Source organism: Paroedura picta, chromosome 1 (genome assembly GCF_049243985.1).
Source record: "Paroedura picta isolate Pp20150507F chromosome 1, Ppicta_v3.0, whole genome shotgun sequence".
Taxonomy (NCBI): Eukaryota; Metazoa; Chordata; class Lepidosauria; order Squamata; family Gekkonidae; genus Paroedura; species Paroedura picta.
Window position 1 is genome coordinate 90,512,489 of NC_135369.1, and position 14,780 is coordinate 90,527,268.

General features: G+C 45.1%; 2 protein-coding genes across 12 annotated transcripts in view; both read left to right on the forward strand.

Moving 5' to 3' along the window:
• Positions 1–1,056: 1,056 nt before the first annotated feature.
• On the forward strand, positions 1,057–3,553 carry PRR18 (proline rich 18). Its single transcript, XM_077347804.1, has one exon. The coding sequence runs from the start codon at positions 1,261–1,263 to the stop codon at positions 2,497–2,499; it is 1,239 nt and encodes a 412-aa protein (XP_077203919.1). The 5' UTR covers positions 1,057–1,260; the 3' UTR covers positions 2,500–3,553.
• Positions 3,554–9,724: 6,171 nt separating this feature from the next.
• LOC143842570 (uncharacterized) overlaps positions 9,725–14,780 on the forward strand; it is a 108,167-nt gene continuing 103,111 nt past the window's right edge. For 2 of the 11 annotated variants that reach the window (XM_077347838.1, XM_077347851.1), the window contains exons 1-3: positions 9,845–10,032; positions 12,759–12,801; positions 14,221–14,321. In XM_077347838.1, coding sequence (XP_077203953.1) covers positions 14,238–14,321 — 84 coding nt within the window. In that variant the 5' untranslated portion in view covers positions 9,845–10,032; positions 12,759–12,801; positions 14,221–14,237. Of the gene's footprint in view, positions 9,779–9,842; positions 10,033–12,663; positions 12,802–14,220; positions 14,343–14,780 lie in introns of those variants that run through there. The other 9 variants (XM_077347832.1, XM_077347848.1, XM_077347826.1 and 6 more) reach the window with 9 other exon arrangements.

Consider the following 14,780-nt stretch of genomic DNA (forward strand, 5'->3'; position numbering starts at 1 on the left):
TTCTCTTTTAATTTCCTGTACTCCATTTTTGACATACTGTTGATGATTTCATATATGACCTTTATTTTCAGGTTTATGTAAGTTTCAGTGACATTCCTTTTTCATCTTGTGACCAAGACTTCCTATTTGGTCTTCTTTATCCTATATTATTGCTGTTCATTATTTCATCTGATCATGCTTATTTTTATAATGATTGTCTTTTTGTTGCTCCACTGTCACAGTGTCTTTCTGTTTACATTATGAAAAAATCATATATTCATTTTTGTTCTGTCATTTGTACCCGTGGAGAGCCCATATCTAGCTTGTGCCTGCAGCAGCTGCATTAGTTGCCAGTTCCATTCTGGATCAATTTCAAGATTTTAGTTTTGAGCTTTAAGGCCATTTGTGGTTTAGGCCCAGTGTACCCGAGAGACCATCTAACTCCTTATGAATAGGTTGGTGATCCCTTGCCCACAGGACCAGAACCAGGGCCTTTTCGATTCTGACCCCTACCTGGTGGAATAAATTCCTGAAAGAGCTAAAGTCCCTATCAGAGCTATCAAAATTCTGCAGGGCTTGATAGAGCTCTTCCACCAAGTGTTTGATTGAGGCCAGGACAAGGAAGAGCTGCTGGATCCCTCCTTTGAGCATCTACCTGAGGCATGCAGTTGGGGGGGTCCATTAAGTGTGGCAGGAGGGGAGAAGTGTTCGGGGGTTGGGGTTTTATGGGTACTGTGGTGTTTCTATATTAATCTGTAAACCACCACGAGCTGGCTGGACTGAGAGCAGTGGTCAACAAGTACAATAAATGTGTATATATGCTTCTTCAGATACATTTAAATAGATTTTTGTAGCACTTATGTATGGGAGGGGGTATAAAAATCTAAGAAAATAAATACATAAATCATCCATGGTCAGTGACTGTCTCCAGTAGGAGATTTATCAGACTGAAGTATGTATGCCCTGTTGAAATCTGAGCATGGCTGGGGCTCTGTCAGAGAGGCTGCTTCATGGGATTCTCTAGGGCTATCTCATCCTTTGGGTGAATAGCCACATTGGTCTGAAGCAAAAGAACAAAGTTTTGATGCCAGTGGCACTTTTAAGAAGAAGGGGAATGAAAACTCCTGGAAGCCAGGTTGTGTGTAGCGATCTCAAAACTGGAGGATTTATGCAGGGGGAGATGGCAGGGAGTACTGGGTTACAGTGGCACAGGGTGGGTTTCAGCTGAAAGGAAATGGGCCAGTTCGCTCAGAAAGAACCTTGTGTAGAATCTTTATACGCATGCTTTACTGCTCCCTTTGTTGGTATTCTAGCCATCCTCGCATGCTGTCCCGACCAGGCCAACATAAAAGCTTTAAAGGCTGTTCAAAACGGAAACTTCTAACCGCGTTTGGTTCTGTTCTTCCTGAAAGCCCAGCGGAGAAGTTTCTATCCGGCGTCAGCCCGACAGGGGGCGGGACGCTGCCCGGCCGCCCTCCACGAAGCCCCCTCCTCAGCCCCTGCCGCGCCCTCGGCTCCTCCTCTCGCCTCCGGACAGCTGCTGTCGCCGTGTGTCTCGTTCAGCCGCAGCGCCACGGCCAGTGCTCGCCGCGCAGTCCCACACGGAGGAGGAGCGGACAGCAGACCCCCATTCGGAAGGGACGAGGGGGGGGGGGAGAGCCATGTCTGCCCGCGGCGAGAGAGAGATGTCGCGCTGAACGGCACAAGGAGGGAGCTGCAGCCAGCCGCGCCATGTCCCTGCCTCCCATCGCGCCGCCACCTGCTGCCGCCCCGCGCTTGCTGACGAGAAAGCAGTCGCAGTCGCCGCCAACGGCGGCTCCCCGAAGGGCTCCAGTAACAGCTGCGGCCTTAGCGCCAGCCAAGCCGCCTCGGAAGGGGCGCGGGGCGCCCGCGGAGCGCTGCGGCGCTTTCTCGAGTTCTTGGCCCAGCACTTGTCTCCAGAAGCAGGTGCCGCGCAGCAGAGCCGCCCAAGGGAGCAGCAGGGCCCCTGGGCCGCCCCAAGCGGCGGCGGGAGCAGCGGCAGCACCAGTCTTGGGGCTCCCTCCGTCCCCCGCCCGGGGCCGCTCGGACTTGGCGCTGCCGGGCTCAGGCACGCAATCCTGCGAGAGTCTCGGCGCGGCGCAAGGCGGGCGCGGAGAGGCGGCGCTGCGCTTCTCGCTCAGCCTCCCCCCGGAGGCCACCCGGGTGCTGCAGCGCCGGAGTCTGGAGAAGCAGCAGCAGCGGCAACGCGTGCGGACCCCCAGGCACGCCTCCCCCGACGCCACAAAGCGGCTCCTAGCGGCAGGCGCCAACGCCGGCGGGGACTTGCGCGCCCTGCTCAAGGTCTCGCTGCTGAACGAGCGCCACCGCTACGACGACGTGGAATACGAGGAAGAGGCGCCGCCGAGCGCCGCCGGGGCCTGCACGGTGGACGAAGGGCTGGTGCGCAAGTGCACCGAGTGGCTCCGAGGCGTGGAGAGCGCCGCGGCCAGGGACCAAGGCAACAAGCTGGACACGCTGCCTCATCTGCGTACCCTGTGAAGGGCCCGCGAGCTGGTCCTTGTCCTTCCCAGCTCCTGCGCAAAGAGCCAGCCTCTCCAACCTGGCGCCCGGGTTCATCGCTGCCCGGCCCGTTGGTCTCCAAAGACTTCCAGACCATCATTGGCTCCTGACCCCTGGGGGATATTCTTCTGAGGGCTTGCAGCTTTTGCGCCTACATGTAGTAGCTATGCCTCTTTTGTGAGTGAATAAATATCTTGGATCCCTGGCAACCCTTTATAACTAGCCACAAAAGCAATATTTTCTTTTTCTGACCAGAGTTGCCAGACTACATGTTTTTAATGGTCCACTAATGGAGGCTGGGATAGCACACCAAAGGAAAGGGGCTTGAATTTGCCTTGAAGAACTCTGTAGAGCAAACTGCGGCTTCTGGGGAATCACCTGCTGAATGGGAAAGCTTTGTGAAGTGCGTTAACAGCACTAAATTTTTAAAAAGAAAAACCTTATGATATGATACTAGAAAGGACTAACTTGCTGTAGTAGTCTTGGCAGTAGGAATTTTTAAACATGAGAGACATTAGCTTTAATAGACTGATGAGCAAAGTTCAGCATCACTGCATAGATTTTAAAGTCAAATATAAACGTTACACTTTGTTATCTGGTTGTCTTTAAATAACTCTTTATAGTAACTTTTTACTGAATCTGATTTGCCACATTTCTTGCAGAGACTGCAAAGTTTAGGAAAGAACCTTTATATTGTATTAACAATTATCATTGTAAAGAAAAATAATGTACACTATGAGAGCTCAGTGTTCAGCAGTGAAGATAAATTTTTTGGGGGGATGGTACATTGTAAATAAGGAAAGACAGTGGTTTTATAAATTTGTAGTATTTCTATTTATTTGAATAAATAGTGAAACTTGTTTGGAAGGATATATATATGAGAGTGTAATTCGACTAACTTTTCTACAAATCCACAGTCATTCAAATAGAATAGAAAATAACATACCCCTGGAAAGTTAAGCATTTTAAACTGCATTGCATTTTTGCCTACATCTAAGCACCATTCAATAAAATGGGACAACTTCTGAATAAACATGCATAAGCTTCTGTGGTTTAAAGTGGGATCCCGTTTCCTTCACTGAAATGAAATGGCTTTAACATAAACTTTAACTTTACATGGCTTTTGCCCATTCTTTTCACCTACGTAAGGGTAGCAGGGAAATAATTATTCAGGGGTTTTATAAATAAAGTTAAATTACTTTTGACAAAGAAATTAAGCCATTTCTATTTAAAAAATAAGAGCCTCTTGTGGCGCAGAGTGGTAAGGCAGCCGTCTGAAAGCTTTGCCCATAAGGCTGGGAGTTCAATCCCAGCAGCCAGCTCAAGGTTGACTCAGCCTTCCATCCTTCCGAGGTCGGTAAAATGAGTACCCAGCTTGCTGGGGGGTAAACGGTCATGACTGGGGAAGGCACTGGCAAACCACCCCGTATTGAGTCTGCCATGAAAACGCTAGAGGGCGTCACCCCAAGGGTCAGAAATGACCCAGTGCTTGCACAGGGGATACCTTTACCTTATTTAAAAAATAACCTTTCTGATTGGCATAACTGGGCATTGATCAGTATATAGGAAGAAACCAGAAAAAGACAATAAAAAAGTAAAGGTAAAATACTGTGTGTAAATAACCTTCTGAAGAACAGTCTTGTTTAGAGTATTTGCCCTCAAGTTGCAACTTATGGACCATTTATGCACTGGAGGTTTCATGCCATGCTGCAAGCTTGAATTTTAGTCGTGACAGGTTGCCACACCTCTTCCTGCACCCACATGGGGGAGCATGTGGCCCCGTGCGCCTTATCCATCCCTGATTTGTGCTCCTGAATGGGAGCTGGGGCAGTGAAGTTCCCAGTGCGTAAACAGTCACAGTGACTTTGCAGGATTTTCAAGGTAAGAGACATTCAGAGCAACCTGCTAAAAGGGGCCTCCCTCCATTCCTTGCAGCTTTTTCTCACTCCCACCTTTATGGTGACACCCTCTTGTCTATGCCACTAAGAACCTACATATTCAACTGGTGGGGAAAGAAAAAGATGGCGAAAGTGGGGGAACAGCTAGTTAAAATTACTTGCCAGGTAGATAATAGGTTTTAAAGTCTTCAGTGATTAATTTTTAGAATGCAAATATTATTTATAAAGTATATATGTATTTTAATATGTTGTAAACCATCTCGAGCCCTATGTGGGAGAGGCGGCTTAGAAATCTCATACTAATAAGAGATAGTTTGCCATTGCCTCCCTGTATTGCAACCCTAGTATTCCTTGGTGGTCTCCCATCCAAATACTGAAGAGGGCAGACCCGAGATCTGGTGAGATCAGCAAGTGTCTACTTTTGTTAATCATTTCATAAAGTTAATCATTTCATATAGAGTAACACTGTAGCACATAAGGGCACAGACTGGGAATGGATTGGCTGGTAGGGACACAAAAGTTACCTGTGTGGGGGGTAGCAATCTGTGTTCTGAAGCAGAGAGAGTCCTGAATGTGCCATATTGTGCTTGTCTGATTCAGCTCTAGACTTATATGTGCAAATTATTCTAATTATACTTGTTTAAAATACAAGGAATGTACTCACAGAATGGCACTCAATGCCATTTATTGTATTGTATTGTATGGCATGTGTAGTGTAGTCAGGAGAACTGAGGCCTGTCTGGCAGCCAGACAAGAGCCATTTGAAAGTGATTGGCCATTTATTTTGCCATTTATTTCCTCCATTTCTTGACTGCTAGTGTTTCTCATACAGATACTAGCCAGAGTCAGCCCTGCTTAGTTTCCGAGATATGACAGGAAAACTTGCCTGGGCTATCCAGGTCAGGAAATTCAATGTGATATATATATTCAATATAGCCCATATTCTCCAAAACAATGGTAGCTGCAGAAAACTAAGGGCCATTCCTGAAAGTATCTGAGTGGTACACAAACTTCTTACTGCTTGGCCAGAACTTATGCTCCTTGGCATGACCAACTGGGGTGGGAGGAGGAGTACATGGTGTGGTTTTTCCCATTTCTCATGGCAGCAATGTCCTGGCTGCGTGATTCCTCCTACCAGTGGCTGGAGTGGAAGTGTAGAAGTGGTCCAGGGCTCAGGAGTGAGTTAGAGTTTCCATGCATTCCTGTATGACCAATGTTCCAAGCAAGTCCATATCTGCCCCATGAACATAGTCCTTGGCTGGTGTTCCCAGTTCCTATCAATGGGAGCTTAATCCTAGAAAGAAGAAGACTTCTCAGAGCCCATGGAACTGAGGATGTCTTTAACCTCTTCCTCCTTTTAGTGTTGTGTCAGGTACTGGGTACACCTTGTGCTTTTTATATGATTTTGGAGAAAAGTTGAGGAGCCTTGATATTTGTAAATATTAATCACTATTACCTTTTCCCCTACTTGTCCCCCATTCATATTTTATGTACTGGTAGCAATCCTGCATAATCAAGGTGATGTTGCCTGTGGGCTCTCTACGGAATATGAGATAGGCTGGCCCACCTACTTTGCAACAGAGGGGTTCTCAGACTTGATAGGATGTAAGGAAATTCCAGAGGATTTATGGTGCAACAGTAGCAAGATGCATAATGGATTAGGAATGTCTGTCACTTGGTAACTGCAGCATCAATTGGTGATATACATGTCTAAATGGGATATCACTGATCAAGTATCCAGATAGCCTTCGTTTCATATACTTCATATTGTTCTGTATATTGTCCGTACAATTTCGTGTTGTTCTTTGCAGAAAATAAGTTCTATTTCCAGCAGATGTAATTCCATATGATGGCAAGAACAATTTTTTATAAAATGTGAACATTTCTATGTTCAACATTATTTCCCCCCCTCCCCTAAATTGTTCATAGGATATGGTAACAAATTAATATTACTTCAGCAGCATTCATATATGCAGAGGAGTTACATAATTTGTAATTTGTTACATTATTTTAGAGTTCATACAGCATCATTTTGTTGCTCTATATAGCATATGAGCTTTAAGCACATTTTAATACTGGCTTCTGGCAATTAACAGCATTTTAAATAATACAAAATAAATAATAAAATCATGCAGCAATAAAATAACTGATTCTTCATGACATAACACCACCTACTATTCATCTCCTGGGGGCATTAATTTGGGTTTGGAAGGGTATCAGACATTTCCAGGGGGGAGGTCAACACTTCCTGATGTTATTACCTGGCCTCAGCCATAGGCCTGGTGGAACAGTTCAATTTTACAGGCCCTCTGGAAGTGTTTGAGGTCCTGGTGGACCCTGATCTCTTTATGTAGATCATTCCACTAAGCTGGGGCCAAGGCCAAAAAAGCTCTGGTCCTGGTTTTATCTCTCTAGGGCTGGGCCAGTTTTATCTCTCTAGGGCTGGGGACCCTAAGCAGACTTAAACTGCCTGATCTTACATTTCTTTGGAGGGGGGTGTAGAGAGGAGGTAGTCCTGAGGATTAAGGTCCCATTTAGGGCCTGGAACATCAGAGTTAAAACACTGAATCTGATTTAGTCTCCAATCTGAAAGTAGTGCAGTTGGGAAACTACTCCATGGGTCTCTTATCAAGAGCTGAACAGCTGCATTCTGGACCAATTGGAGCTTCTGGAGCAGTTTCAAGGGTAGCCCTGCATGGAGTGAGTAACAAAAGGCTAATCTGGGGGTGCCCACTGTATGCATCACAGTGGCTAGGTCAGATGTCATTAGGTAAGGTGCAAACTGCCATGCCTGGCGTAAATGGAAAAATGCGCAGCAAGCAACATCTGTGATCTGGACTTCCATAGATATGAAGGCATTTAGGATCACACCCAGACTCTTGACGGTTGAAGGTATTAAGCAAACACCACCAGGGGTTGGAAATTGAACCATGTTACTATCAGCAAGTTGATCCAGCCACAGGACCACCGTTTTAGCTGGATTTAACTTCAGCCAACTCTGCTTGACCTAATCCACCATTTAGCCAACTCTGCTTGAGTCTCCAGACACCCTGCCAAAACATCTGGGAGTGTTGATGGATGCCTGTCCATCAGCAGAAATAGCTGGGTGACATCTGCATACTGATGACATAATAAGTTATGAGGATAAACATGGGGTTGTACAGGCAGACTTTAAAATACAGAGATAATCTGCCCTGACAGTAACCGATCTCTTTAAAACACTTTAGACAACTGGGTGTCTAAAATCAAGAATTACCTGTTGGGGAATTAATCTTGAAATAAATTATCAGGGATTAGATAATTTTGAATGAAAGGCGATGACTGGAAGCGACTGTTCTCTTGTGGTTCTACAGTTGACAGCTGATTGGAAAAAAATGATACTTGAGCACACCAATACAAACGGTTAAATGCTTAGTTTTGAGAGGGTGTATAGAAGGACTACTTGTTCTCTTACAGTTAAGGAATTTTATGATTGCTAGGTGCTAGCAAAAGCTAGAAGTTGAGCTTCACAGTGTGACCAAGAAAGGTAATTTGTTTCTAAATGTCAACTGCAGCAACCATTGTTAACAAGCAATTATGCTCACTCGTGTTAAAAGAGAGTTCCAAGACTCTCTCATTTTTGATGTTGGCAGGATGTTGCATGTTGGTTGTCAGCATGCTATTTGACCTGATTGGCCCTCATTGGCAGAGTGCAATTTGAACTGATTGGCCCTCATTCACTATCATCACTTCACTAAACATTATAGAGTTGAACTTGCATGCAGCCAACTCACTCCCTATCTGATTGGCCTTCCTTTGGGATATGCCACCAATAGGGAGAAAGCACTCCGCCAATAAGGGCCAATCAGTTAAATTGTACTCTGCCAATGAGGACTAATCAGGTCAGATTGTGTGCAGACAGCCAGGAAAAACCTCTACCCTGGGAATGTTTACTCATGAGTGAGGGCCAATCAGTTCAAATTGCACTCTGCCAATGAGGGCCAGTCAGGTCAAATAGCATGCTGACAACCAGGAAAAGCTTCCACCCTGGGAATGTTTACTCATGAGTAAGTAATGAGCCTCATCCAGGAAAACCAAAAAGGGGCCTGCTTTCCGCCTCCAACATCCTGCCCGCATCAGAAATGTCCTGGCCTCTCTGGGGGGGGGGGAGAAGAGTGAGGTGCCTCTGTGTGCCATCTGGAGGGGGGCTGTGGGAGGCCTAGAAATGCCCCCCTGCCAGCCCGCTGGGACCCAGGACAGCCAGGAAAAGCCTCTGCCCTGGAAATGTTTACTAATTAGTAAGTCATGTGAGGTTTGCAATTTGCAATTTGCAAATGAAGAAATGCTTTGGGGGTAGCCATCACAGGCAATTGCAGTAGAGGAAATAATGCTGATGTAGGTGGAGCTGGGAAGATGTAGACTTTCCCTTTCCCTGTGGATACCCCCTAGGCATTGCTGCAGTCTTTCCAAGACCATCACAACAAAGCAAATTTGAGACCAATGGCATGGAAGATGGGGAAGGTGTAGACACAGCACAGAAGCTCCAGGAGGACACGGGGGTGCTGCGGGTGGGCAGAGAGACACTGTTTTCCAGTAGCACCTTCCCAGTAGAATAAGAGTTGTTTTTTATACCCTGCTTTTCACTGCCCAACTCTCTTTCCTCTCATCCTGAAGCCTGGGAGCCTTCCCCAGGTGGAAGGTGGCATAATTCAATGGTTGGTCATGACGTGTGACAACTCCCATTAAGACCTTATAAAGTTCAGTGGTAAAATGACTGGCAGTACCTGATTGTCCCCACAACCAGGAGTTACACATGTTTAAACAGAAGCAAACCCTTCTGATGACTTTAGTGCAAAAACAGTTACCCCCCAAATCAATTGAAATCAATAGGCTCCCAAAGGTTTACCTCTGCTAAGGATTGTGCTGATTAAATGCCCTGCAGAGTCCCTGTGATGTAGAGGCTTTGCTATGACTGAGTAGATCCTATTTGAAATGAAATGCCTGCTTGCCAGGCTACTTGCTGAAGGACGTTGAGCCAGTCAGCTTCTCAGCCTTGTTTTCCACAAAGCGTTGTTGTGCAGCAAAAATGAAGGCAGTGACTCGTTTCAACCTGCCTTTGTGGTATATTTACTGAATACAGGTATGTACCTTAGGAAACAGTCTGCTCCTCTCCTAATATCCATTTGATTTAGTTTGTTCCTATTGGGTGGAGCTCTGGTGCTTAGTTTTCAGATTCATATGTTAGCTGAGGTTGCTGGTGTTTCTGAATAGTCTTCTTGCAAATAGGGGCTGTTTTTTCGCGAGCTAGCTTGCTTCTCTGCTGAATGGCGGTGAGAACGGCTTGCCTCGGGAACCCACAGCCATGAGGGCACATCAGGGCCGTGAGTGAGCTCCTTGAAGCAGGGGTGGGAGGGATAAATGATAAATGGGTGTGGCACTCGGTTCATGCTGTTTTCGGATGGGCGGGAGACTCTTTTCAAGCCGCTTGGTTGAGCAAAGGAGGGCGGTGCAAACGCAGCTGCCCGTGCCTAGCTACGGTTGAGGAGGCAGACGCCCCGTTTACTGTGCCATGCTGTGGCAAGTTTAGGAGCGGTTTCTCCCATTAACTGCGTTACAGTATAGCCTGTTGCTTTGGGTAAGTTTTGGTTTCGGCGGGGAGTTTTCCAGCCGCGCAGACAAAGACTGAATCTCTTGGGCGTGGAGTAGAACTCTAAAGGGGGGGGGGGAGATGATGAACTTCGGGGGGTTTCTCCTTGCTGAGAACAATCAGCACTGTTTTCTTTTGCAAGACGGTTTTTCCAAAGAAAGCAGCCTTTTCTCATTAACTTGCAGAACTTGTGCTCTCAAGTTCTGAACTGTTTATTGTTAAGCACTGCTTGCTACCTGATCCCAAGGAGGTTTTGATGGGAAGTACGAAGACACTCTGATGAATGATATGCAGTTGTTGAAGGAAGCATCAACTTCCCACAAAATTCCTAGCATGTAATTTTATCCAAAGTCACTGTGGCCTGTTAGATAGTGACGAAGCGGGTTTTGATTGATACACAGGCATGCTAAAATGGAAATGTGTCACTCTTTAAAGTGCCACAAAATTTCTCTGAATATGTGTTTAATGGCATGAGCCTCATTCCCCCTTAAGAATACAGATCATATACAACTAAGAAATGTTCTTTGAAAACAAAAGAACTCTTGAGATTGACTAGGCCAGAGTAAACTGGCTCGTGCTGTCTTTGCTGGTCACTTGCTTGGTTATCCCTTTGTATGATGACTGAACCACTTATTATGTAGTTTGTTGTAAGGGAATTAAGCATGGCCACAGGTGAACAACATAGAAAAAGAGCGAAACAGGAGTAGATAGAAGACTCATCTAGCCTGGCATCACCTTTCCAACAGTGGCCTGTAAGATTCCTCTGGACCGTTCACAAGCAGGATGGGAAGGCAGTAGGTGGAACACATCTGTGATTACGAGGCTGGAGTTTAGCTTACTGTTTCTCAGACCTTTTAAACAGCCTTTGTGGTTGTTGAATTTATTTATTTATGTACTTATTTATTATATTTATATACCGCCCTCCCCGAAGGCTCAGGGCAGTTTACATAGGAACAAAGAACAATACATAAAACAGTCTATAAACAAGTGAATACCTTACAATAATAATACTAATAGTTGTAACGATATAACAATATAACAGTATAAACAGTATAAACAATACAACAGTGCAACAATGCAAACAGGTCCAGAGCATTGGTGGAATTCTGAGGGGGGGCAGGGGGGGAGCAGGGGCCCTTCAATCGCTGTTGATCATGTCTGGTCTCAACCAAATGCCTGGCGGAAGAGCTTCTTTTTGCAGGCCCTGCGGAACTGTTTAAGTTCCATCAGGGCCCTGATCTCCTCCGGGAGCTCGTTCCACTGGATGAGGGGGCAGAACAGAGAATTCTCTGGCCCTGGTCCAGACCAGGCGGACTTCTTTAGGGCCAGGGATCTTTAGCTGGTTGGTGGTGGTAGAGTGCAGAGCTCTTTTGGGGGCATAGGCGGGGAGGCGATCCCTCAGGTACACTAGGCCATGACTGCGTATGGCCTTGAAGGTAACTACCAGAACCTTTAGTCTGATCCGGAATTCAACTGGCAACCATTGAAGTTGGTGGAGAATGAACAAGAATCCTTGAGTTCAGAGACCAGGACACTGGGAGATCATTTCAGCTCTTTATTGTGACCCTAACATGATGGTACAGACATCTAAAACTGAACTAGAGAACCCCTCCAACAATGCCAACTTATATACAATACCGTACAGTAGATCTTCCTGCCAGTGTGAATTATTGGTCAGTTTCAGTTTAAATAGTCTGGATCTGGCTGCCCATTGGCTGATTACACTGCAGGGTTACGATCCTGTCTTGGACCTCGGCAAGTCTGCAGACGCAACAGGGATGCAGTGGTACCTTGACTTGCATCAGACTATCACAGGCAATTGTATCTTGTAAAGTTGTTATGCTTATAAAATAGAGAAAGGGGAGGAAGAATCTGGCTTGGATGCCATCAAACATTTCCTCTCCTGGAAGGATATCTGTCAGCAAAGTGCATCTTCCTTAATACCAATGATCTTGCTGTAGCCTGAAATGTCCCCCACCCCTGCATTGCTCCTCCTGGAGTACCTTGGATCCCTCCCCAGAACAGCTTGAATTAGAGGTCTACAGTGGGAAGGGGAAATTGGCTGAAAATTATCCTCCTTTCCAGCTGCAGAAATCCTTTGTGGGATCCAGCTCCATGCTACTCTTACTGATCCTGGCATTAGAAAATGTCTAGGATAAGTCAGCAGTTCATAGTCCTCTAATCTCCCACATTAGATGAGAAAGGTGAAGTAATCGGGATATAATTATCCTTACAAGCTTAGTGTATATCACTGAAGGTTCTCTGTTGAGAGTGTGTTCACTCTACCTAGTGGGTGGGGGGAGAAGGTGGTGGGGGGAGAGGGATCCTATCTTTTCAGCACATATAAAAAGGTGCAAAGCAGCAGAAATTGCACAGAAACCACAGTCATCTAACATTACAAGGCCAGCCTGGTGCACAAAGTATTCACAGGCACATGAATTGCAGTTGTCCAGTATGTACTTGGGAAATTTCACTCTTCTTAATTGGCTCTCAAATCCTGCAGTTATTAATAGAAAGCATCTGAGATAGCAAACGCTGTGTGGGCCAGGGGGTCCCCAGCTTGGTGCCATGGTGCTGCTGACACCGTTTCTGATGCTCACCAAATGTTTTTTTTTTAAGTGGGTGGAGCCAGGTGTGGCTTTTGCCCAGTAAAGCTCGTGATTGGCCCTTGGATATTTGATTGACATTGAAGATTTAAAAAAAATCTTTTGCAGCAGCTGCCACAATAGAACAAGGAGCTTCACTGCATTACTGAAGGTAAGCCAGGGCAACCCATTTTATGGCTGACTTTGCCTTCTGTGGTAGCCATTTTGTGGCTGCACACTGTCAGAATTGCAGTGGTGCCCACAGTCTCAAAAATGTTGAATTCCCCAATGTAGACCTTCCTACCCTTCTGGGGCTGTTACTGTTTTCTAGAGCCAAGTTGAACTTCTTAGAATTCTAAATTCAGCCATGCATACTCAGTGAATGCTACTTACAATGACTGTCCTTCAAAAAGTTTACTTTAGCAAGAGAAGGAGAGCTGAATCTACACAGATTTTTTATTTTAATCCCAGGTCGATTCAATCCCTGCCATCTACACTGAATGCGATTTCCATTTTGATTTTGGGAGATTTAAAGTGTTCATCTGCAACAAGCATGGTTGATCTGGAGTAACCCTACCTTTCCCCCACGATATCCTGGAGTGGTTATAACTCTTGATATTTGAAAAATTGGCATGAATAAGCATGTAGCGGTCTGCTTTCCCCGAAATAACTTGCTGCCGAGCCTTCAATGCTGTAGAAAAGCCCTAATTGGCCAGGGCATCAATTCCTGGCTCCCGGGTTGCAAGGCTTCCCTTAAAGGGGAAGCCTTAACTTCTCTCAGCAGATCCATGAGAACAGAGAACTGTGACTAGCCCAAGATTACCTAGCTGGCGGCCTGTGGAAGAATGAGGAATCAAATCTGGTTCTTGAGATTAGAGTCAGCCACTCTTTAACCACTACACCACACAAGCTCAGTAGTATTTCCCAGTGGTTTTTAATATGTAGTGGGGAGAAATTGCATTTATACTCCAAGTTTATGGATAACTTAATATTTAGAATTCAGATTTATTTGTTACGATGGCAGTGTATGTGAGTACTCACAACAATTTTGAGGAAGAAAAAGGAAAATGGAAACACTTAACCCATCTCTTTAAAATTCCCATTTGATATTAGTTTCAGTAAGCATTAATAATGCATTGCACTAGAAAACTAAGAGAGTATTTGTGGCACAGAATGTGCTTACCTTGATATAGTTGGAGGTTGATTTGTTGAATAAACTTACTTGAACAAGAACTGTCTTCTGTCAAATTCTGCTCAGAGGAGAATAATCCTGAAGACTGTTCAATATTTACTTTAAGGAAAATGTAATTTTATAAAAGGGATTGAGTGACTTATTAACAAATGAATTATTGCCTAGTAAAATCCCGGACTGTGTTCCCGAGGTAGCACCATGTTTATTTTTAAACCAGGCATCTCCTTGTGCACTTTGAGGACTGAGTTGCTCAGATAAATAAAATGTCAGTTTACAAGAGAAGCCTTTATCTATATCCTTCATGATGGTGATTTAAGAGTTCTGTGGTTCTATGTGGTAATGTTGTTCTTTCTGTAATGTATAAGTTTGTTTGCCTTTTCTTTCACAACACCTGACTAGCGAGACAGTAATGCGATATGGCCGCCTGCTTTCAGCTTTACAAAAAAACGACACTTCCCCCACTTCTTGATCATTACCTGCCAGGTCATCACAGGAATCAGGTAAGGAATCACAGGAATCAGGTAAGGAATCAATGTGATTTTTCTAATAATTATATTTTAACTCTAGGAAAAATATGTGTTATGGTTCCTTTCCCCCTCCATTTTAATAAGGTTCTACTATGTAATGGGTGTTCTTGTTTGGCACAAGTTCTGCAGACTATCTTCTTGTTGTGAATGTGAATTGTGAAATGGTGTTTAATAGTGGGTAATTACAAAGCAAATGAACTATTTTCACATGCATGTAGTGTTGTTTTGGAGAGCATCTGCATTGTTTGATCCATTTCTTGCCACTGCCAGACTAGCTGGCTTGTGGCCATTTACAATACTTAAAACCCCACAATAAAACATAAAACCCCACTCTTAAAAAAAAAAACCCCACAGCGGTATGTAATCTAAGCCCATCCCCATGCTTAATACCCCCCCCCCCCTTTATTCATCCCAAGCCTGGGGGAAGAAGAA

What these genes read in the sequence shown, in the direction of transcription:
- PRR18 (XM_077347804.1), top strand. Translation starts at nt 1,261, where the DNA reads ATGCTTTACTGCTCCCTTTGTTGGTATTCTAGCCATCCTCGCATGCTG.